This window comes from Natrix helvetica, assembly GCF_964273705.1.
Source record: "Natrix helvetica genome assembly, chromosome: 4".
In the NCBI taxonomy this organism is placed as follows: Eukaryota; Metazoa; Chordata; class Lepidosauria; order Squamata; family Natricidae; genus Natrix; species Natrix helvetica.
The window spans coordinates 34,030,102-34,053,842 of record NC_138550.1 but is presented as its reverse complement, the minus strand read 5'-3'; the positions used below and the strand labels follow the sequence as shown (position 1 = coordinate 34,053,842).

At 34.1% G+C, this 23,741-nt stretch overlaps 1 protein-coding gene and 1 pseudogene across 2 annotated transcripts in view; one reads left to right on the top strand and one right to left on the bottom strand.

Moving 5' to 3' along the window:
- Positions 1-23,741, bottom strand: part of ZPLD1 (zona pellucida like domain containing 1) — a gene marked incomplete at its 3' end in the record, with an annotated part of 44,050 nt that overhangs the window by 1,520 nt on the left and 18,789 nt on the right. Inside the window, exons 2-8 of the mRNA XM_081952345.1 lie at positions 19,792-20,012; positions 16,043-16,224; positions 15,292-15,364; positions 6,640-6,737; positions 3,588-3,668; positions 1,567-1,738; positions 409-517 (exon numbers count right to left, since the gene is read on the bottom strand). Of these exons, the coding sequence (XP_081808471.1) occupies positions 409-517; positions 1,567-1,738; positions 3,588-3,668; positions 6,640-6,737; positions 15,292-15,364; positions 16,043-16,224; positions 19,792-20,012 (936 nt within the window). The remainder of the gene's footprint in view (positions 1-408; positions 518-1,566; positions 1,739-3,587; positions 3,669-6,639; positions 6,738-15,291; positions 15,365-16,042; positions 16,225-19,791; positions 20,013-23,741) is intronic.
- LOC309391632 (protein FAM3A-like) lies at positions 4,768-5,825 on the top strand (annotated as a pseudogene). Its single transcript has one exon. The product of its transcript is annotated as a protein FAM3A-like (transcript).

The following is a 23,741-nucleotide window of genomic DNA, read 5'->3' as shown; positions in this document are numbered from 1 at the left end:
AAACCAACGAATCTGTGAACCTGCACAATTTAAATCTATTCGTCAAAGCAAAATGAAGTCCTTGCTTCTAGAAGCAAAGAACCCACATTGCTTTACATCTCTTCATTCCTCTAGTGGTTTTAGAGGCTTCTACTCAAGTTATGCGTGAGTCTCGCAAAACCTTCTTATAATTATGACAATTGTCAAACAAGGCTAAATAAAGAAATTTGTTCCCAAGAAAAAAACCATCAGTCTTCTCCTTCATGAGGAGCATGTGAGTCAAAACTGCCTTACGTATGACTTAATCATATGAGAATTAAACAATCAAATACAAGTGTTGAGTCTATTCTTGAACAAAAAAATATATATTCTTGAACAGGAAACTTTCCACTTTATATTTTAGAAATCATGTAGGATGATTGTCCTTACCAGTTCTTGTAATTATCGGGCCAGCAGAGATTACGGCACTTCCAGAAATGCTCTGAGGTGTCCAAGTGGTTCGCTTCACCACATCTCTTTTTTTTCTATTACTGCAGGCCTAGAAGTTTCAATCAAAGTAATTATGATTCAGAACAGATAGAAATAATATTTCTCTTTGGTGTTCTATTTTAATTTTGTATATAAACTGGATCTTTAAAAAAAAAAACTAAAAGCAAAACCCTTCTGCTTAGAAGAAGCTTGCTTGCACTGAAACATTGGAAACCACTGAATATACCGTCATTCATTCTTGGTTGTTTTTCTTAACATATCCAGAACTTATTTTATTGTATAATAGTTATATATTGCATTGTCTTCCCCTATTATGCTTGAGGAATCTCATCAGGGGTGGGTTCTGGATCCCATTGCAACCATAAACTGAAATACTGAATTCAAATTGACACACTATTTTATCAACAGCAGGTTTGTTATTTGATTCACTATGGAGACATTCTACCCACATTTAAATAGAACAGTTTAATTTAAACAGAACAGTTTCAATCTGGGGAAAAGTAGAAATAATAATACTAGGAGGGATGTTGCCTACCTTTCTAAATGAACATATATTTCCTAGAGCACAAGAGGAAAGAGGAGTAATTTTTCCCATCCAACTTTGGGCAACTCAAACACTCCTTGTATTCTGAACACTGCTCAGTATCATTGATTATACCTAATTTTTCAGCAATTCAGGAATTTATATAAAGTATCTCCCTACATTAAGTTGATTTTATTTTGGATTCAGTTTTTCTTACCATAAGCTTATTGGAAGATGAATCTAGATTTTTTAGGTAATCATATTACATATTGACTTTCACATCACTCTTTCATAGTTTATAATTAATAATTTTCCAAGCCCTACCTTTCTGTTAAATAAATAATGTGTCTCAGAGTGGAAGGAATCAGCCAGGAACAACAAGATTCACCAAAGCTAACAGAACTCAGTTTGATTATTTCATCTTAGTGTAACTTCCACATTGGAGATTCATCTATCATTGAGAGTATGGATTTTATTACACACTAGTCAACTACTTTTTAAAAAGATCATCTATTATCACCCACTAATGTTAAGCCCTTCAAGTTGCACCATTACACAAATACTCTAAAACGTACTGGAACAAGAAAGGGGCAGTCATCAGCTCTGCACAACTTTGTGATACAATGTAGAAAAACCGCAGACATTTTCTGATTCTTATGTTTCACAAAGCGGAACACCTCAAAAGAAAATCGGCCCATTTGACTTTTCCCATTTTCAATTATAGTTGTCTGAGGGTCTTTGTCACAACTGAAAAAAGAAATAAATGAAATGAGTAACTTTCATTGCTTGACAAATAAAGTAACAATACTACATTTTAGAAATTCTTGGCATTTCTTTTCACACATCTTCTGCCTCTAAAAAAAAGCCTGAATTGGATATTACCTAGAGTTTTCACATAAGGAACACTGATTTCCATGACAAAGTATATATTATACATTTAAATAAATGAATAAACTTCATTTTGAACATACCCTATTTGTATTACCCTATTGACTATTTCAACATCAAACATCTTTCAGATATAAATTGCTTGTACCATATGGGACAACTTGTATTTCTACAGCAACTCATCCTTAGGCCAAATATAAATTCAGAATATGAACAAAATTAATTAGCTTCATAATTTAAATATGAATTGACATAATTCATAGTTATAGGACTTATATATATATACAGTAAATAAGAATACTCACCATTTTTCACATTTCCCTACATCTTACCATCAAAATTTCCACTTAAAATGTGTACATATATTAAAGAAATGTTTGTCCCAAAATGCCTACATTCCTTCTAATCAAGAAAATGATGGCAAAATCACACATACATTTTCAATACAGTCCTCCAATATCTAAATAATATTTTTTAACATCTTCATGTTGAGTATTTTTAAAAAAAAAAAAAGTTGGGAAAACTTTTCAGAAAGCAAGAAAGGTAGATTAAGCAATTCATGAAAGACACTTGTTCAGTTTCTCACAGCTGTTTGGTAATTCTTGTGGATAACAAGAAACATTTCCATGATACATATCAATTCTTGTTGAACATAACAACTGTTTCATCTGTAGTAATGCATGTCAAAAATTATGGCCAGATTTACTGACAAATCAGAACAGACCAGGAGATAGAATGTTTGTAAGGAAATTGTGTGCAAGGAATGCTTATCACAGAATGCTATTCAAATATCCACTTAACTCTGAAGCAAAAATAACACTATTTATTTTCATTTATAAATTTTATCTGCATGGCCATAGGTATGTGGGTTTTTGATTGAACATGTTCATTCAATAATGTGTAAGAATTATTCTGAATGTTTTTAACCACATCAATCTGTGAGAACTGTTGTAAAGAATAGTGGTAAATCATGCATACATCAATATGAGATATAAATACTATTTTAAAATACAAAATGAAACAAATTATGTTCCAAGAATTGTTACTGCAGAAAGTCTTTCTTCAAATATTTCTTTTTTCTTCACTGTGTGGTATTATGCATTAAGAGAGGTCTGATTGTGGACAGAGTTGATTATAGTATTTGATGCTAAGCATTTAACATATGTGTAAATAGTCCTAAAGTATAGTAAGACCATCTTAAAACAGACCAAAGTATTCTCTTTGTACAAATAATGGCCTAACAGCTGCAAGGGGATTGTAAACAGATATAAGTACATTCTTGCTTATGTTCTATCATGGAATTGAAATATACACTTCCTCCAGTACTGGAAGAAATATATACTCAGTGTGACTTGTATCCACTTATCATACTATTCCCCATATTTTTTTCCTTTCAATGCAATGCAAATTGGAAGCCATCAATTGAGAATATTTGCTTAGAATATATGTATTGATGAAGGCAAATAGAATAGGTTAGACTTAGCAGATAGCCATTATTTATATGCATATTTCTGCACTGATTCCAAAGATTCAACTCTTCTATATGCATTACTTATTATATTAGCTGACATTTTAACAGTGTAAATAATTATTAAACTAATGTTGTATCTAAGCAATTAAAACTTTTGAGTTGACTTTTAAAACAATATATTTTATGTAATCCACCACAATCTTGTAAAATCTAAACATGATAGTTAAAAATGTCTACCTAAAAAAGAGATCATATCGCAAATTGTCATTTGGATTTCCAGATGGAGTAGTGTAGCAGTAATCCATCAAAACATTCCATCTGCCAAAGAAAAAGAATTAACAATTAAAGAAACTATTTCTCATTCATTACAATCTTTCGTGTTATTTACTGTCTTTTTAGTACCTTACAACATGCGTAACTTTTTGGGGTAAAACCTTACAAATGGATTTCCAAAACATGTTAACTTAGGTAGGTTTTTTTCGTTTTTATTTATTGTTTATTTACTGTCTGTGACTTAGCAAGTTCCAGACCAATTGGTTAGGTTATGGTTCAATGTGTTGTATGAGCCCACAAAATGAGTAATCATGTTAAATAATCATGTTCCAATATCTAAGGAGATGCCACAAAGCAGAAGAAGCTAGCCTGTTCTCCAAACCAATTGAAGGACAAGAAGCAAGGGAGGGAAACTAATCAAGGAGAGAATTAACCAATAACATTTCCTGACAGTGGGAACAATTAATCATGGACAGTGCCTACAGAAGTTGTGGGTGCTTGATCACTGGGGGTTGTTAAAGGAGATTGGACAGCCATTTGCCTGAAATAGTATAGGGCTGCCTGCTTGAGTAGGGGGTTGGATTAGAACACCTTCAGTGTCCCTTCCAACTCTATTATTCTGTTATGTGTTTTAAGTGAATGTGCCCACTAAAATCCTCTGCCTTCTGAACAAGATTTTTTTTAAAAAAACTTCAGACTAGAAATGGCAGGTATCAAATAGAAGTATTCTGCTAAAAATCCTATCTACTACTCAGAAAGGAATCTATCTGCCTAAAGATTAATAGATATGTGCATCATACAATTCTACAATTTAGCTATACAGTTTGTATTTTTATTCCCTATCATCTACTGAGGTAGATTCTGCTTTTGAACATACAAGAAAATAACTGGAAAAACATCTGTAGATTGTTTGGTTCATAAATCCTACTGTCATAATATGGGTCTGGATTTGATACAATGTGAATTAACTAGCCATTCTATAGACAAATCATTGTTTAGGATCCATACGGATTGCATTGGCAACCGGACGCTGGAGGGAATCATGAGGCGACTGGGGTGTTTGGGAGATGATTTGAAGGGTACATGTGACTAACCCACCTCAGACTCCCTCACCCATTCTGTTACCTCAAGAGCCTAATAACATTGGATTTCCACTGGTTCTGAACACACTCAAGGGGCCAGGAGACTAGCAGGTCCTCTTCGTGTTGTTGTGATTGTCTTGACAGCAGGGCTGACCTGGATCCTTGTCAGCATCTTGTTGGGGACCCAAAGCAGTTTCTCTTGCCTGCAGCAGTTCCTCCTCAACAGTCCAGAGAACACTCCCGCTACAGAACCAAGGCCAAAGAAATACAAGTGTGGCCTCCCTCAGCCCTGTCCAGAGCATGACAAGCGGTGCAGCCAATGTTATTGGGCCCAAGATCTGCCTTGAAGATAAAATGCTAATGAGCAGCATGAAGGATAATGTAGGGAGATGTCTGAACGTTGCCCTGGTGAATGGTGTGAATGGTAGACTTGATTGATGCTAAGTCTTTTGACATGTGGGCAGGAGATGTGAACGAGCTGCTAAAATTCATCCGGTCATTGCATGAAGGGACATTGGTATTTGTTGCGTCTTACGATGATCCTGCCACAAAAATGAATGAGGAGGCCCGTAAAATCTTCACAGAATTGGGCAGCAAATTTGCTCGGGAACTGGCCTTTTGAGACAGCTGGGTGTTTGTTGGAGCCAAAGGAGTGCAAGACAAGAGTCCCTTTGAGCAGCATATGAAAAACAGCAGAAGCTCCAACAAGTATGAGGGCTAGCCCGAAGCCCTTGAGATGGAGGGATGCATTCCGCAACGAACCACCGAAGTCCTGTGAGGCTCCATTTTCTTCAAACCTTCAAGTGAATTTTCTCATGGGGATAGGAGAAGAAGTCTCCAGTCTTCCACTTACTGTTGTCTGCCCTTATAGTGGCAGCTGCCTTTTTTTCCTTTTTTCCAGTGGCCTGTTTGGTGGTGCCTTAATAAGGCCAACCAGTTGTCCTTTTCAGAAAAGTTTTCTCTGGACTTTGGGAAGAGAGAACGTGTAAACAACTCCTTATTGCTGGATTAGTTCTCACTTCCCTTCTCTAGTGCCTTACATTTTTCCCAGGTGAAGGGGCTAATCCTCCTTTGCCCTCTTACTCACTATCAATTTGCAGAGCCAATTGATTTCCTCTACTGACAAAAGAAATCATTGTTTATAGATTAGGTTAATATGTAAGCCCAGACAATGATCAATATCCAAAACTTTAAAACAATGTAAACTATGAACCAATTCATAGTGACTGAGTACAGATTTTTGACAAGCCCAAAGAAAAGCTCCATTCTGAATGTCATATGCCTAAACTATGTGCTCAAGTTCTTTATACATTTGCAGTAGTTAAAGCTGTCAATTCTTATTTAAAGAATTGAAGAGCATATAATGGAAAATAAATTTTGCCTGATACCCTGATAAGTTAGAGTTAATTATACTGGGTGAACTAAGCCAGTGATCAGCTTTTATTCAGTGATTATGCTTTTATTCAAACAGCATTCAACTAAAGACCAACCAGATGCTTTGAACTTCCTAATGATCTTGAATATTCTTAACCTTGCTTAGATTTCTTCGTTGCTTGTTTTGGAGAGTTCTTGGGAGTTAGTTTGTTTGTTTAATGGTTGATTGGTTGGTTGGTTTGTGTTTTGTAGCTTAGCAGTTTGATGAACCTAGACCATCTAGGTTCTCTTTACATAACTCAATCCAGGACCAATCATAATAGCAAAGTACAACAAATATGGTAAATAAAATAAAAAACATTGGCTCATTAGCAGCAATGCTGGATCAACTTAGAAAACAAGTTAATCAATAATCAGGCTGTTTAGACATAATTTGTGAATTCAACCCATGTGAACAACTTCATAAGTTCACAACTCATTATATTCCAATGAGCTTGGACAGAGATGTGTCTAGGAGTATATTAAATGCAAAGCCAACTTATTATTATAATTGGCAGTACCTTCCATCCAGGTTTGTTGCTCTCACAGCTGCAAAAACCTTTGTTTTTAAAGGTAGTCCTGTGTTAGGTATAATCAGCTGTTGGCTGTAGGTAGAGTCCTACGGAGAAGATAATAAATGCAAATATTGTAGCAATGTCATAACATAGAAGTCACAGTGAAATTACAGAAATCTAAAATGTAATATTTTCTAATAGAAAATAAATGATATCACTGGAAGCCCGAGGAATTTCTCTCCTCCTAGGAAGGGGAAATAGTGTTGAACCAAGTGTAATTTATAATTTGTTTATACAGTTTTCTTCAAAATTGCTCCCCCAATACCTTTTTATCCACTTAAAAGCAAACATAATCACTAACAAAATGACTGTAAAGGGACTATTGAGAACAATACTAAAAGAAGTCTAGACTGATCTTATATTTCTTTCTTTTAACAGTTGTTCTGCATGCATTTTTCAAGGGAAAAGTTGTAGCCCAGATTGGTAGGTCCATGTTTGTAATAAAAAAAAATTAATCTGACCCACCATGTAAGACACAGATCCATGATGTTTTTCTCATTTGTTACAATCATTTTAAAATAAATTGAACTTGTGCAAACAAATAGCTTTTAGCTTCAACTGACTTACATTGTGTGTTGGGCACCACATAAAACTGAAACAGTGCACTGACATAATTCAATATGACCAAATGCACTTGCATGAATGCACTTAATATTGTAGTTTATAGGGACCATATGTCAGGATTTTTAAAGATAAGTTCTTCAGAAAATTTTGTGGCAAGTACAAATGGTATCAGACAGTATGTAAAGGAACTAAATCAAATATTAATCATGCTATGTGAATGGTTAAAAAGTGTCACATTGAATCTATATATCAGGCTGTAAAATGCATTAACATACAAATAATCTGTCTCTTCAGTTTAGCAGTTGTTGTTTTTTAATTATCTAGAGTTTTCCTTAATATCAAAAAGATATAGAGACAGTAAAAACAGCTTTACTTTTATAATCCCTACTTTTTGCTAATATACAACCATATATTCTGTTGAAACTATTGTATTGAAACTCATTGGCATTCAAGACAAAGCAAATTTATATTTTTACATCTTATCAACTACATATTTAATACTTGGTTTTTATAATTTGAAATGTAATACTAGAAGGTAAATTGAATACTAGATGTTGAATTAAAATAAGTTTGGGTAGTATCTCATTTTTAAAAAAAGTAAATAAGCAATCATACATATAATGCAGTTTGACCTTATACAAAACAAAGGCATATTAAATTTAATAGGTTCTTACCAGATAAGCGTGCATAAAATTGCAACGATATATATTCCCAAATACATAGTTCTGTTATATTGATCTAAAACATCTCTATGACCTTTATTTTGATGTAATCATTTCTAAAAATCCTTAACTAGTAGATACAAAGTTACCCCATTCTGATTCAAATCAAAGATGGCTTAGTTAGATAGTCTTCTAGGATTCCTTTAAATATATAAACGTGGTACAAATACTTAAATCAATTGCTTTGATTTACAGTTTGAGAGGTCTTCTCATATTCATTCTATCACAGAATTTTAAATAAATGTAGAACTGTGAATTAATTTCTTCTGCAGGGATATCTTGCTTTGATTACATGCATTACAATTCTTTCATAAAAGTTATGCTTATCCTTCTAGATACTGTCTTTAGTTACTAACTGGAATAATACATTTCAGAATTATTCTGCCTCAATTTAAGAGTTATATCTGACTCCATTTAAACTTTGTATTAGATAGTATTTTAGTGGGATTACCGAATATGTCAAGACATACTATAGATGAAAAATACTGGAACACAGATATAATTTTGATACATTGCCCATGAAATGCTTATATTATAGCAACATCACAGATAAGAATAACATCAAAATCTGTATTTGGGAGTAAACTGAGGTTATCATACAGATACATTATTAAGGACAAGCTCAGTTCTGAAGTAATTTTTAAAAAAATATTTGCAGTATTAACCAATTAATTTGATATAGATATTATCTCTTAGTTGTCCCGCTTAAAAAACTGTTATTCTGTATATTTGAATCGGATGCTTTTTTTTTTTTTTTGCTTTTGAAGTTCTATAGTCATTAAAAATTCTGCAGTAAAAAACTGTAACTAAATTTAGTAATATGTTCTTTACAATTTACAAAGTTCTAAAAAGTTTTGCCGTCATAAAACAATGTACTTTGGTAAATGCTTTAAGTAATGTGAAACTAATTAATTAAAATATGGTTTGATTATATAGTTGCTTTATATCATTTTTAATAGGAATTGATTATAACTTGTTCTGTTATCACATTGTGGTAAAATCAGTAAGATTATTAATATATGGTTGGAACAACCATTGCTTGTTACAGAGACATTTTTGACAATATTCTGAATATCAGGCCTTTAATCTATCAAAATTAAAAACAGTGGATTTTAGGGTTAGGCTTTGGGTTTTCTCCTGTGAAACAGGAAGGAAAGATGTCTGCCTGCTTGCCATAATGCAGTAATGGTGAACCTTTTCGGCACTGAGTTCCTGAAAGGGAGAGAGCACATGCGTGCGTGCTCGTTGGGCCCGCAACCCAGAACAGGACCTGCCCAGGGGGCATGCGCGAGCCAAAAAGTGAACTTCCTGTTTCCAGCATGTGCATATGTGCCAGCCAGCTAGTCTTCCGGTTTCTGGTGCACATGCACGTGCTGGCTGACATGCATGCTCACGCTGGAAAACGAAGACCAGTTCTTCCAGTTTCCAGCATTGCTGCACGCATTAAGGCCAACTGATCATCACGCGTGCATGCATGCCAGAAACCCGGAAGAGGAGCAAGCAATGCCCCTCATGCCACGTGACATGGCTCCGCGTGCCACTTCAGGCATGTGTGCCATAGGTTGGCCATCACGCCGATAATGGATTGCTGAAAGCCAATAGTTGCTACAGAGTTTTCTCCCAGCAAAGGAATAAAAGAAGAGGAATATGATTTTTAAAAATATATATGGTTATAGCATAATTTGCTAGTGGGTCATCCGTTTTTCTTTTCTTCCTTGTTAAGTATTATTGTAATGATAAACATTGTAGTTTTATTATTCCATGAACTCTATTGCATGAGGGTATATTTTAGTTTAATTAGTTTAAAATTCCTAAAAATAAAAATGCCTTTAGATAGTACAAGGCTAACAAAATCAGTAGATGCCAAGTTTTAATATCCAATTAAATGGTGAAAACATATGTTACAAATCTGGAGTTCCTGCTTTGAATGAAATCCCTTCTCGCTTAGTCGGGCATCAAAACCAGGTATCTTTATTTTACAACTGGAAAAATGTCAAGGTTATATATGAGTGCTGTGCTGATAAAAAAAATATATGAATGTACACGAGGAAGAGCAGCAGCCTGTAGAGCACTTGGACTGAATTACCTATAAATTTACTAAGCCATATTTTTATGACATTGATATAAAAGATATGGATCAAATTATATTTAAGTCATGTGCTTTCCCAAAGCAGATTGTTCTTCTGAATTCTGACATGAATTCAAATTGCCGACTTTTTAGCCCCATTACTAGCATTACTATGATCTCCTTGTAATAATGTCTCTTCCAGTGCTTCCAACTGTTTCATTTCCTATGTCCCCTTTTATATATTTTTTGTTGTTAAATTGTCATGTTTGAAAATGTCTAAGTACGTGTAAAGGAGTATTTGCATTTATTACATGATACCATAGTAAAAAAACAAAAAACAAAGTAGGGATAATGAAGTGAATATTCCAATAGCTTTTAGTTTTATTAATCTGAGAATGAACGCTACCTTAGCAGTATTTAAGTCACTCAGAGGCAATAGTGGATAATTGCACCTTAATTCATTAAGCAAACATAGCACAGCACTAGAGTATATTACATTTTAATATATGGAAATTAGTATCCTTTGTATTCATGCTTAATTAATTATGCTCCTCATAGAGTAATATCTTGACCCCCAACACAATCATTTCTCAAAAGCATCCCTTGTTCACCAAGTAATCCTAATAAATCCAATAGTAGATTTATACATATGTATGAATTCATTAGGAGCGCCAACACCACAAAAGGAATTAATCCAACGTTGCCGCCTTCTACTTAAGCAGAATGTGAATTTTGTTTTGCAAATATAATCCACAAATTGAATGTCAAGTATCAGCTTTGACAAATTTCAGGTACTTTTAACATGCTATCAGCATTTATTTCCTTTAGGAAAAGAAAGAGAAGTTGTCCTCCCAAATCTGGCTCTTCATTCCTAACCTTTCAATATGAAACAAGGCAGATCTGCAAGAAACTGTAACCACGTTTTTGCAGTGGGGTGCACTCCATAATGCAATGTAATGATCTTTACTTTCCTTACAGACGTTTCATTCTAGTACGTGAAAGTTGAGGATAAAAGAGTGTCCCGAAGTGCTACACATTCTTTTTCAGAGTGCTTCAGATAGATTATTGCTTATGGAGCTACATTATAGTTACTATATCTCTGATCATCAGCGAGCTTGGGATAATGAATAAACGAACACGCCCACCAGGGCGAATTGGTCTGAATCTACTCTGCTCCAGTTTGTGTCCTTCCAAAGATCATATCACTGTCATGGTCTATTTATTAGGGATGTCCCAAAGATGACAATACAAAGAAGTGTGCTCAAAATGGAATGACACTTTGCTGAAGAAAGCAAATGAGTAGAGAATGGATATTGTATTCAGTGAACAATGCATCTGTACTGAGCCTTGCAATAAGACAGCTACTGGTAACCCTCCTTCCCCCATTCACTACAACTTGGAGAGTGGAAAAATATGACAAGTGAAGAAAGACCTTTATACTACTGTTTCCTTAACAAGTTTCCTGTCACCTTGATTTCTAGCAGTAAATGGTTCCAAAATGGATTTATCTGGGCTAGCATTTCTACTGCAGTCCTATAACAATTATTTCCAAAACATTCATGAATACACAGACTAATTTCTTATCAACATCCTTTCATTTTATTTAAAATCTCTCAACTATCTATTTAAAATTTGGCACAACTCATTCCTACCACAGACTTTTAAATCAACTGCATGAATTATACTCTAGGTCCGTGATGAGATGAATAATAATCTTGAAAATGTAATTGTAATTTAGTAAAATGCCAGCTGAGCAATGGAAATATGATTTTTTAAAAATTATATATTTGAATGGATAAAGAAAAAATCTAATCATCGCAAAATAAGATTTGGAAGATTATGTTGGCCTTATAAATAATCAGTTAAATTCTTCACATTTTCTATTCCATGACCCTATTTATTCAATACAAAAATTTTCAATTACATATATTCAAATTTAATTATCATGCTAATAAATAGAAAGCATTATCCGTCATCGAGAACAATGTAAAATATTAACTATCTTAATGCCCTGCCACAAAAACAAGTAAAGAGAATAAAATTAACATTGATTTATATTAGGGGTAAAAATCCAAGGCACCTGAGGGTCGAACAAGAAGGAATGGGTGGAAACTAATCAAGGAGAGAAGCAACTTAGAACTGAGTAGAAACTTCCTGACAGTTAGAACAATTAATCAGTGGAACAGCTTGCCTCCAGAAGTTGTGAATGCCCCAACCCTGGAAGTCTTTAAGAAGATGTTGGATAGCCATTTGTCTGAAATGGTATAGGGTTTCCTGCCTAGGCAGGGGGTTGGACTAGAAGAGCTCCAAGGTCCCTTCCAACTCTGCTATTGTATTGTATTGTATTGTTTTTTTTGAAATTCCTGATGATGAAGAAATACAAATCCCAGAATCCCTCACTACTAATAAGAGTTAAAGTTCTGAAATGACACAAGTTTCTTTCCCAAGTTTAAAAAAACTGTAATTATATTTGCTGTATCAGTACTTATGACTATTTTTTTTAAAAAACAGGCCATTAGTCTAAGCATGGTTAGGATATCAGATAAATGCCTTCTTTTACAATGGATGTATGATTTCTGAAGCAGCTAGTAGAACCCTTGTGGAATCTACATCCAGGCTGAATAACTGAATCAGTTGAACTACTGTTGCCCGGTGCCAGATGTGCCAATCCTACTGCTGATTAATCAGAACACTTCCATTGTAAACTGAAAACAAAATTGGAATGATGATGATGATGATTGTTGTTGTCGTTCAACAACATTATCCAGATTATAATCCTCACCTATGTTTTCAATATGTTTCTTTCTATCCATGTGACTGTTTTGTCATCTTGGGCTTTTTTAAGTTAAAATTTGAACAGAACATAGACACAATACTATGATTCCATATTGTAATTATAATTAATGAATAAAGTATATCATCATTATCATCATTTTGTTTATTCACTGACAAAAAAAATTGGGTCAAGAATTCATAGCCCAAAGTTTCCTTCCTACATCTATCTTTCTATCTTTTTTTGCAAGCATTAATGGAAAGCGGGTAGGAAAATTTCACAGCATACATGATGATGTTATTATGTAGGTTTCATCAATTTGGTGTCATTCCTATTTTTTTGTAGAAACAGTAGTCATGCCACTTTTTATTTTAAAAATCTATCCAGAAATTGTTTTAGAAATAATTAGGATTAATGAAAAATATTAAAAACACAAATTCAAGCCTAGTATAAAGCTTCTAACGTCTACTTACAGGTATCTACTCGCAAGCAACTCCTATAAGAGCAATCCATTTAAAACCAATTTATCCTGTTGATTTCAGTGGAATCTGGTCTGGAATTGAAATTAAGAAAGAATCCACTTCTTTCCAAGATGGAAAGAAAGCCAGATCATTTTTAAAAAGTGTAAACACGAAGCCCATAATTGTAGAAAACATGTTAAGCAAGTTAGAGCTTAGAATAAGCTGATGATAGCAGATGCTAAGGTCTGAATAAGGGCTTCCTTATACTGTATATGTTTAGAATAAAAGGAAATAACAAGAAAATAGAGGCTGAATGAAGAATTGCAAAGTGCTAAGGGGCAATGAGAGATCAGGAGAACAAACAATTCATCTCTTGTTCTTTATAATCTTCTTCATCAAGAATATATGTGTTAAATGGTGAACTCGTGAAGAGCAAAGGGCATGCCTTGAAGACTGAGCCTGATAGACATGGACATAGAATTTCTGTATACCTTGAATGAATTTCATCTGAGGACACTCCAATTGCATTCCAGGACACAGAAGAAACTAGAATTTTCAAATGTATTTTAAAGAAATTGCAGAGAATGCAGAAGTAGATCATAAAGTGGTAAATCGGTAAGCATTTCAAAAAGAAGGTGGCAATCATTGATGTGCTAACAATGTGCAATTGTCTAACTTTTATTGCCAGACTGACTTTCTTTCCATTTTTTTCATATAACAGATTTCCTTAATAAAGTGTAGTAATAAAATATTTTTACTTTACGAGCATTTGACAAAGTGTGCTATGACATCCTGATTAAGAAACTAATTAAATGTGGATTGGATGGCATGATTTTGGATACATACTTGGCTTGAAAATCACAAAGAGTTTTTATATTAAATTGGATTGAGTTCAATGCCAGAAAGTACAAACTTAGGCTCTGTACTGGTCCAAAAGTTTATTAATGACTTGGTTAAATTTATAAAGAAAATTTCAGATCTATCAAATTTTGACAGCATAACTAATTTACAAAATGACAGAAATAAAACTCAAAATAATCTTGCTTGAGATATGTTTGAGATATTTTTCTACTTCGAATGAAATTTATCAGAGACAGATCCAAAACTGGCCCCTTATCAGATAAAACTCAGATTTTCCAGTGTAGGATAACACTTTGGTTGGTAGCAGTACTTGTGCAAAAGAACATGGGGTATTCATTGGTTATAAACAGTATAATACTCAGTGTGACACAAGAGGCAGAAGCAATTTTATCGTTTCATTTTCAAATTATGATGATGAGTGAGTTTCATTTTATTATAATTTGATCAAAGTGAAATTCTAGCAGCTATACTAATTTAAATAATTAGTTTCGTTTAAAAATGTCCAAAAGCAATGATTAACTGCTAGGAAATAATTGTATGAAAAAAGCTTAAAAGGTGGTTTGGCCAGTTTTACTTTGGAAAAAGAAGAAGAATATGACAGCACTTTTTAATTCTGAAAAGAGATAATGAAAACCTATTCTCTAAATTTGGACTTCCAGGGAAGCAACAGTGTACCGAAGATGGCTCGGCAGAATCCAGAGCCAAGAATCACAACAGAAATACAAGTCATTGAACAGATCAGCTCTTAGGGATTCTTTTCTAGAGCAAGAAAGAACCCAGGATTGTCCCAAAGAGCCCCACCTAGATGTTTCCCATGAGGACATCAAAAGACACTGGTCTCTTGCAGGCTTCAGAGCTTGGCAAACTGAGGGAAAGTCATCTTGTCTAAGTCAAGGTCTGGCATCTTCAAATGTACACTCGGTTTTGATACTTCCTCTCTTAACCACCTTAGAAAATAGTTTGTAAATGGCTTTCGGATGTTAAGGACATTCAGGTTTCATTAAACAAGATATGTTTCCTTTTATCCCTGATGAAAGAAGTTTCACGCAAGTTTAAAGACTTTTTAAAATAAACAAATAAATAGCAAAAAGATGTCTAGAACATTTGTATAACAGAACAAATATATTTAGGCCATTTATTTCTACTTACATTGTAAAGGAGCAAATTCAAAGTGCTTATAAATGTACCATTGTTCTCTCTTACAGAAATTGCAGCTGATGACCTATGAATAGATTAGAAAGCAAAACTGTTTAATAGATCACATATTTAATGCTCTTTCTTATTAAAAAAAAGACATATACACTAATTTTTATTTTATTTATCAAATTTTGTAACTGCTTATTTTCCTCACAGACGGAGCAATGCCTTCATAGCAAATAATTAGGGAATGAATACCAAATAGCCATCCAGTAATTTATAGGGTAGCATTTATTTCTGAGCCATATATTAAAATTTTGTTGTGTGAAAACTAATTGTAACCGAAGTAAATCAGTTCAACAACTGTTTTCAGTTCAGTTATTTGCAGCAAAGCATCTAAATATCTACTTTGTGATTAATAAATATTTTGGAAGCAAATTTTATTGTGAAAGAGTAGAGCTAGCTCAAATCAAATGGTAAACTAAATCCTGAGAATCACATTCTTTTAGTATTGTTTTTCTCCTTGTCTTCTTTCTTTTTTCCCTTGTCTAGATTCTCATGAGTGATAACAATTTTATGTATAGAAAGGACCAACATTCATACATCTGTCTTGTGCTGGGAATGTAATATGCTTACAGAACACAACCAATTTCCCTTCTCTAAAACCTGAACAGTTTCATAATAAAAATGGAGCAAGCATAGTAACTTTTGATTACAAAACAGTAGTCATTTCTTTAAAAATAAATCTAATATTCATACTTACGAAGCAAGTTGTGTATTGTTGACTAGGTATTCCAAAGGATAGCTACAGCTAAATTTATACAGCAGTCCTGGTAAATAGCTGATAATTGTTGGTGGATCTGGGGTATCTATATATCCTGAAATATTACCTATTTGGACTGTGGATGCATTGCCATATACATTGATACCTGGAACTGAGGTTACCTATTAGGATAAAGCAAGAACATTGAAATTACAGAGAGGTAAAACTTATAGTAGAGAAGAATCTATAAAATAATACAGATGGGATGTTTGTACTTAAAACCATCTTTATTTTCTCATCTGAATGACTGAGTCAACAGTGCAGTACCCCTTCAATAGTTTTTGGGTGACTAATCCAACCAACCCAATTGCTTTTCTTTACAATCATTAGGGAAAGAAATGGAGCTACAGGTAATCACTTCAGACAAACTTCAGACATAACAAAGAATGTTATGTTTTGATACAGAATCTTGGATCAATCAAAGTCTGTTGATCGCAAACATTTTTGTGAAGTTCCCCTTTAAAACATTGGGACATATTTGGCCTTTTGGTAGAAGGTAAGCAACATCAGAAATGTTTGAATATAATAGTTGGTGATGCCTCCCTTTAATCAACAGCCCAAATGAGGCAATTGTCTTTTATTTTTATCTCTTCAGATTTGCCTGTTGGAATTGTATTACCATATAAGTATAAGATGCACTTTTCCCCCCTAAAAGAGGCTGAAAATTTGGGTGCATCTAAATAATCCGAATATAGCTTTTTTGAAGCTTTTTTTTTTTTGAGCCCTAATAAGGTGCTAACGAGTGAAGCGATCTTCTGTGGTTTACCTGGTTTTCTCATTGCTGCTTCCTCCAACATTAGTGCCTCACTAGGGCTGAAAAAAAGCTTCTAAAGCACAGCTGATTGTCGGAGGGAGCAGCAATGAGAAAAGCAGACAAAGCATGGAAGATCGGAAGATCACTTCATTCGTTAGCCCTTCATTAGGGCTGGAAAAAAAGCTTCAAATATTTTTACTGCAGCATACTCACCCCTTTGGATACCAGTATATCTAAGTGACGCTTGGAGGAGTAGAGACAAACACAATGGAGTCTCTGCTTCAAAAACAATTTCTCAAGGAATGGAAAATCTACTTCTCTCCAATGCAACACATTCTTTTGCAAATTGTGGCTATCTTCTTTGAATTTTCTCATTTGAGTATGCCCTTCAACTTTTCTGTGGAGCAGATAATTTGCTGGTATTACTGCTCCAAGTTTCCAGAATAGAAATAGCATCAATCATGCTGGTTGATGATCTCAGATAGCGTTTGAGATAGGAAAATGTACTCCTTTTTGGTCCAAATAGACTTCTCACTTGCCCTCAATAATGATTGTTTACAAAGATTGTAAGTAATTGTTGATTCAGTGTAGCCTTACTTGGAATACATAGTCCAGAAGATAAAAAGTGTGCATGCTCAAAACAAGCAAATTTATATGCTGAAGCTGACCAGACTAAGGATGGTAGCCAGATGGATACCTGGTAGCCAGATTTTTTTTTCCTATTTTCCTCTCCAAAAACTAAGGTGCACCTTATACTCAAAAAAATATGCTACAACTGAGATTTTTACTGTAACTTGCAAGTTCAAAACTGACAAGAGTGCTAAGCAATTAAACTTGCAATGTTTGTATTTGGAGGAAGAGGGAAAAGAGAGAATAGTATGGCCATGTTGGAAGACAATAGCATTTCCAAATTCATACATTTGGTCCAACTCACAACAATTAAGAATATTTCAGGTAAGCCTACCTTGAATTAAAATCCTCTTTCATTCTGTAAGAATTATTTGTGCCTACTATCCTACTTCACCCATCCCATGCCAATTGAAATAGTAAAGAGAGACTTTATCATTGCCAGTCAATTTTATCATAGTCATTCTTTACCACTATGGGTGGTTAATCTATTTCTGAAAGTACAACAGACAAGCTATGTATGTTTGGATTAATTTTGAGTTTGCTAGGGGATAAGATTATCATTATGATTTCTTTATCTGTGGCTAAACCTCCTCTTATTTTACCAGCTTCAAGAAAAAAAGCATCTCAAGCAAAGTCTATTTCTTTATTTCCCCAACAACAGCTGTGAATGGTAAATCACGACACAAGTAATGTGTCCCACTTTTTCCTGCAGCATTTTTGCGTAAAAAAATATATTCCGAAGTCATTAATTGTCCTCACAAGAACATTTTCATTTTGAAAAACAATTTAGAGTGATGTCAAGCCTTGCCTGGGGATGTGGAGGAAGGAGATAAGGGAAAGAAATTTCTATAAGCCCTCCTATGTAAATTAATGGCAACCAAGTAGAACATAGGATTTACCAAAAATCCATTTTAATTATATACAAAACACTCTGGATATTACTTACTATTTATTTCAATCTTAATTTCCTATAGTTAGACTTGCTTTTAATCTTGAATCTCTCTCTCTCTCTACTGGTCAATGACTCAACCCAAACAGTAAGTTTTTCATCTCTTTTTTTCCCCTGATTAACATCTAACACTTTTTATTTTTGCCTGGTTGGTTGTGATCAAAGAAAGCTTAACTCTGAGGCATTTATTATTTTAGACTCTCTTTCCTCTCTTTTCCTAAATTAATCTGAGGGTGGTTACTATTCAATCATTTATCTCTTCCTGCTAAAGCAATACTTGTCTTCTTTCTTAGTATTCACCATTCTTCCAATAGCATCTGTCAGAATTCTCTGGGTGAATGCAGGAATTTCTTCTCCACTAACTTCTTGTATCAGCCACTTCTGTACCATACAGCTGTGTTGCAACTCAGTTCTGTGTTGCATTTTTCAGTTCTGGTAAATCATCCTGCTGATTTTGCATAACATGGGAGTTGTTCCACTTCCACTCCTCTTCTGGTCAGATTTACCTCCAAAGTTCTAGTGCATTTCCAATTCAATTTCTCCACTCATTTCTCATCTACATACTTCTAATAACAATAGCAATCACTGTGAATGCCATCTCACACTTCCAAATTATGTTGACTAGTATATTATTAGGCACGACTGACAAAATATATCATGATAGGACAGGGATGAATATATAGTTTATTATTACATACAGGTAAAAGATTCATTGCAATGATCTTACATGTCATAATGAAAAGGGAAGGAAGGAAGGAAGGAAGGAAGGAAGGAAGGAAGGAAGGAAGGAAGGAAGGAAGGAAGGAAGGAAGGAGGGGTGGGGGAGAGGGAGAGGGAGAGAGAAAGAGTCTTCTTGGAAGAGTCTAAACATTTAAATCTAAATCATAGGTCTTACTTGTGTACTCCTTATTATGGAATTGAGAACATTAATTGCCCAGAAAATTTCTTCCTTACTAGCAGACTAGAAGTGTAGGAATCTAAATTTAATATACAAATCAAATATAAACTGTTTTTTAAATTGTTTAATGGTATGGTTTTGAAGGCAACAGAGCGATTAATAGATGACATTTTCCATTTTCCATGCTTCCATTCCAATAAGAGTTGTCTATTATTGTTGTTTTGTTTCATAAATTGAAATTGGAAAAATCATGATTACATTTCATAATATTAGAACCAAGGGCACAAAAGAATAAACACTTCTTTGAAATGAATGAGGCAATCTATCACCAATCAGAACATTATTGATCTTTAAATTAAAAGCATTCATATTTGTATGCCGTGCCCTCATTTCACACAATTTTAGGTGCCTAATAGCACCTAACAATTGTATTGAGCTTCCGAAGATTCTTGTCTTACCATTAAAGAACTTCCACAAGATTCCAAAGTGCTGAGATTGATTATGAAAATTACCACTGCTGGAAATGTGTTGTTGTTTATAAATCCCCTGCAGTGAGAGTCCCCGTGTTTCCCATTTAGTGCTAAATCAGTTTCAGAGTAACCAGAAAACAGGACAGTGCAAAAATTAATCTTCATAGTAATTGCCTGAACTCCACAGTAGACGTTGATATCTTGTTCTGCTACAATAAAAAAAGAGAACTATTCAGATTATATTAAATTATATTTTTGAATGTTACATTAGGAAATAAGCCTAATTTCTAATCAATTTTAAAACACAGACAACATAAGAAGCAAACTAAAAATAATAGCAATAATATAACAAACGGAGCTCTCTTACCAATGAATTCCAAAGGATTGTGCCATAACTGAGAATACTACACTTAATAACATGACTTTAATGTGATTTACCTTCATGCACTTACTTGAATGTTGGGAATAAGCAGAGTCTTCTCTTCGTTGTACATCCTATTAGTTTTCCCTCAGCATACTTAGGAAACAAGCCCCAAATATCCCCAAAAGTTTCAACAGAACACTATATTGGTATCATTTGTATTTTGCAGATAATACTCCATTAAATAGCCATGCCAAATAGCAATCATTTAATGTAATCAGAGACAGACATAAATTAGTAATAAATAATTAGAATAAAATACCAGATCTCAGTTTTAAACAGCACCAAACAGCACCAAAACATGTGTATACACAAAAATGATCTGAAAGCAATAATTGATAAAACAGCTTTATAACATACAGTCAGATGAATAATGATTCATAGTTCTACTTTATTTATTTTTGGTAAATAGTAGTTATAAAAAAAATTACAGGTTGCAATTTTAGTAAACACAATCAAGGAGGCTGAGATAGCAGAACGTTTTCTAATAACATTTTAGCACAATAACAAATATATCTGCTGTATTATAAAACATTAGATGACTTAGATGAGGGAATAGAAGGGGAACTCATCAAATCTGCAGATAACCCTAAACTAGCAGGAATAGCCAATACCACAGAAGACAAGCTCAGGATTCAAAAAATATATTGAACAATAGGCCCTATCCAACAACATGAATTTAATGTGGAGAAAAGCAAGATTTTACACTTAGGCATGAAAAAGCAAAGGTACCAGTACAGATTAGGTGAAACTTGGCTCAAAAACAGTAACTGTGAAAGGGACCTTGGAATCCTAGTGGACGATCACTTAAATATGAGCAAGAAGTCTGTGGCAGCAGCCAAAATAGCTAATACAATCCTTGGTTACATAGAGGTGTAGAACCAGCAGAGGTATAGCATATAAATCACATAAAGTATTAGTAATGCTTTATAAATATTCTTACTAAGACTACACCTGGAATACTGCATCCAGATGTTGATACTTTGGAAAAAGTGCAGAGAAGAACAACTAGGATGATTAAAGGCCTGGAGACTAAAACATACTAAGAATAGTTGCAGGAACTGGGTATGGGTAGTCTAGAGAAAAGAAGAACTAGGGGTGACATGATTGCAGTATTCCAGTATTTGCCACAAAGAAGAGGGAGTCAATTTATTTTCCAAAGCATCAGAACTCAAGAAACAATGGATGGAAACTAATCAAGGAGAGAAGCAATATGGAATTAAGAAGAAACTTGAATGGTTCTAACTGGAGGTTTTTAAGAAAAGACAGGACACTCAGTTGTCTGAAATGATATAGGTGTCCTGCTTAAGCAGGGAATTGGACTAGAAGACCTCTAAGGTCCCTTCCAACTCTATTCTAATTGAATGATTATAAAATCTAATCAAAACAAATGAGCGTCATCAGCTTATTTCATACATATTGCAACTCCATATTTTATTCTTTATCATAGCCATATTTATTTAGGACATCTATTTTAATAGTTAGTTGCAGGTGAGCATATAGGTATGTATGCATACATAAATGCATACAACATATCCAGTGTTGGGCAATAAACATAGAAACAAGCAGTTTCTATGTACTAGATTGTGTAAAATGTTTAGAATTCAAAATATTTCAATTTTGAAACAGTTTCTCATTTTGAGCAGGTTTGTGTAGCTTTTCTGGAAGTGTTTGAATTTGAAATACAGTCGTTTAATAGATAGAATAGTTGTAATGTTCTGTATGAAACTTTTTCACAATCTTACTAAATGCTGTACATGTCTCCAGGATTTCTTCCACATACAGAGAGCAATTGGCTGGCTACAAGTGGATCAAGCAGGGTTTTTCTCTCATTTATCATATATTGCCAATAAATATATCTATGACATGATGTATTTTGTTTTCCTTCTCTGTTTACAGTGAATAATAAAAATTTGAGTTACTCAAAAAAAGTGATACATTAGACCTATGAGAATCAGAGCTGATTTATTCAAATGGTTTTGGGGATTATGTGATTTAAGTTCATAATGGGAAGTAGGAGGCTAAATTGGTTCAATTCAATTGTTTCAGGACTCATTCATAGCTTATATTGCAGAAGATCAAAACAGCTGCACCTGCTTTGTTTTGTTGAGATGAAAATTACATGGGTAATAAAATCGTTAGAAAATCGTTAGAAAATGGCTATTTTACTTGGCTATCTTTAGTGAATGTACACCATAAACTGTTGTTCTTCATTTCTTACTTAGAGACAGAAAAGAGTTGAAAACAATAGCTAAACAGCCTCTAAATCATCCAGCCAAGTCACAAATATTAGTGAGTGGTGCTAATGGTTGATACTGGTTGCTGCCAGTGTCCTAAGTATCAACCAAGTATCTTCTTAAAATATAAGATGTTCCTAGCAGCGCAGTTTTTTGCAGTTCCATTGGTGTTATTGAAGGAAGTTGCAATTTCTTTATTTGTTTTGTAAAATTCTTGGACATGGTACCAAGTGCCCAATGACAATGGGTATCACTATTACATGTTTCATCCATAGCCATGTAGTTTCGATGGCCAGGTCGCAATATTTTGTGATTTTTTTCTAGTTTTTTTTCTTCGACTCTGGCATCTCCTGATACAATGATATCAATAAACTTCTGCCCTCTACAACTGTGATGTCTGACGTGTTGTGTTCCAAATGACGATCCAACTGTATTCAAAAGTCCCACAAGATCTTCACCTTCTCATTTTTGGTAACTTTTTCCACTTTGTGCTCCCATGACTTTTGGGATGCAGGTAAGTCGTATTTTTTTACATAATGACCAAGTGGATTAATTTAGCAACTCGATCATGTCTAGCTTTGTACTCAATTTGTGCAATTTTGCTGCAGTCACATATTAAATGTGAAACAGTTTCGACTTTGTTGTTGCAAAGTCAACAATTTGGATTGTCAGTGGATTTTTGTATCTTTGCTTACATGGCATTAGTTTGTAGTGCTTGTTCTTGAGCAGCCAGTATTAAACCTTCCATTTCTTTCTTGATAGTTGCCATCTTAAGCCATGTCCATGCCAAGTTGTCATCACATTTTCCTTCAATGTTTTTCAAGTGCTGTCCAGGTAAAGCTTTGGTTTTCCATCTATTTAATCTGTCATCCAGCTGTTTTTCCTTATATTCTGCCTTTGTTTCTATTGTTTTTATACTATTCTCCATTTTCACAGCCTACAGCAATTTTTCTATACTTTGGTTCACATAATCATGCAAACTTCATTTTTCTTCTTTTACAGTTTGATGGATTTGCAATAGCTCTCTTCCCCCTCTTTTTCTTGGCAGGTATAATCTGTCGTTGTCACTTTGTGGATGTAAAAGGTGGTACATATTCAAAAGTTTGTGCGTTTTCCACTCCAAATTATCCAATTCAGCTGAAGTCCAGTTGATGATTCCAGCTGAGTAGTGCATCTCTGGAACTGCCCATGTATTAATTGCTTTAATTATGTTTCCAGCATTGAGCTTTGATTTTAATATTTTACAGACCCTCCTGATGTATTCCTTTTGCATTGACTCT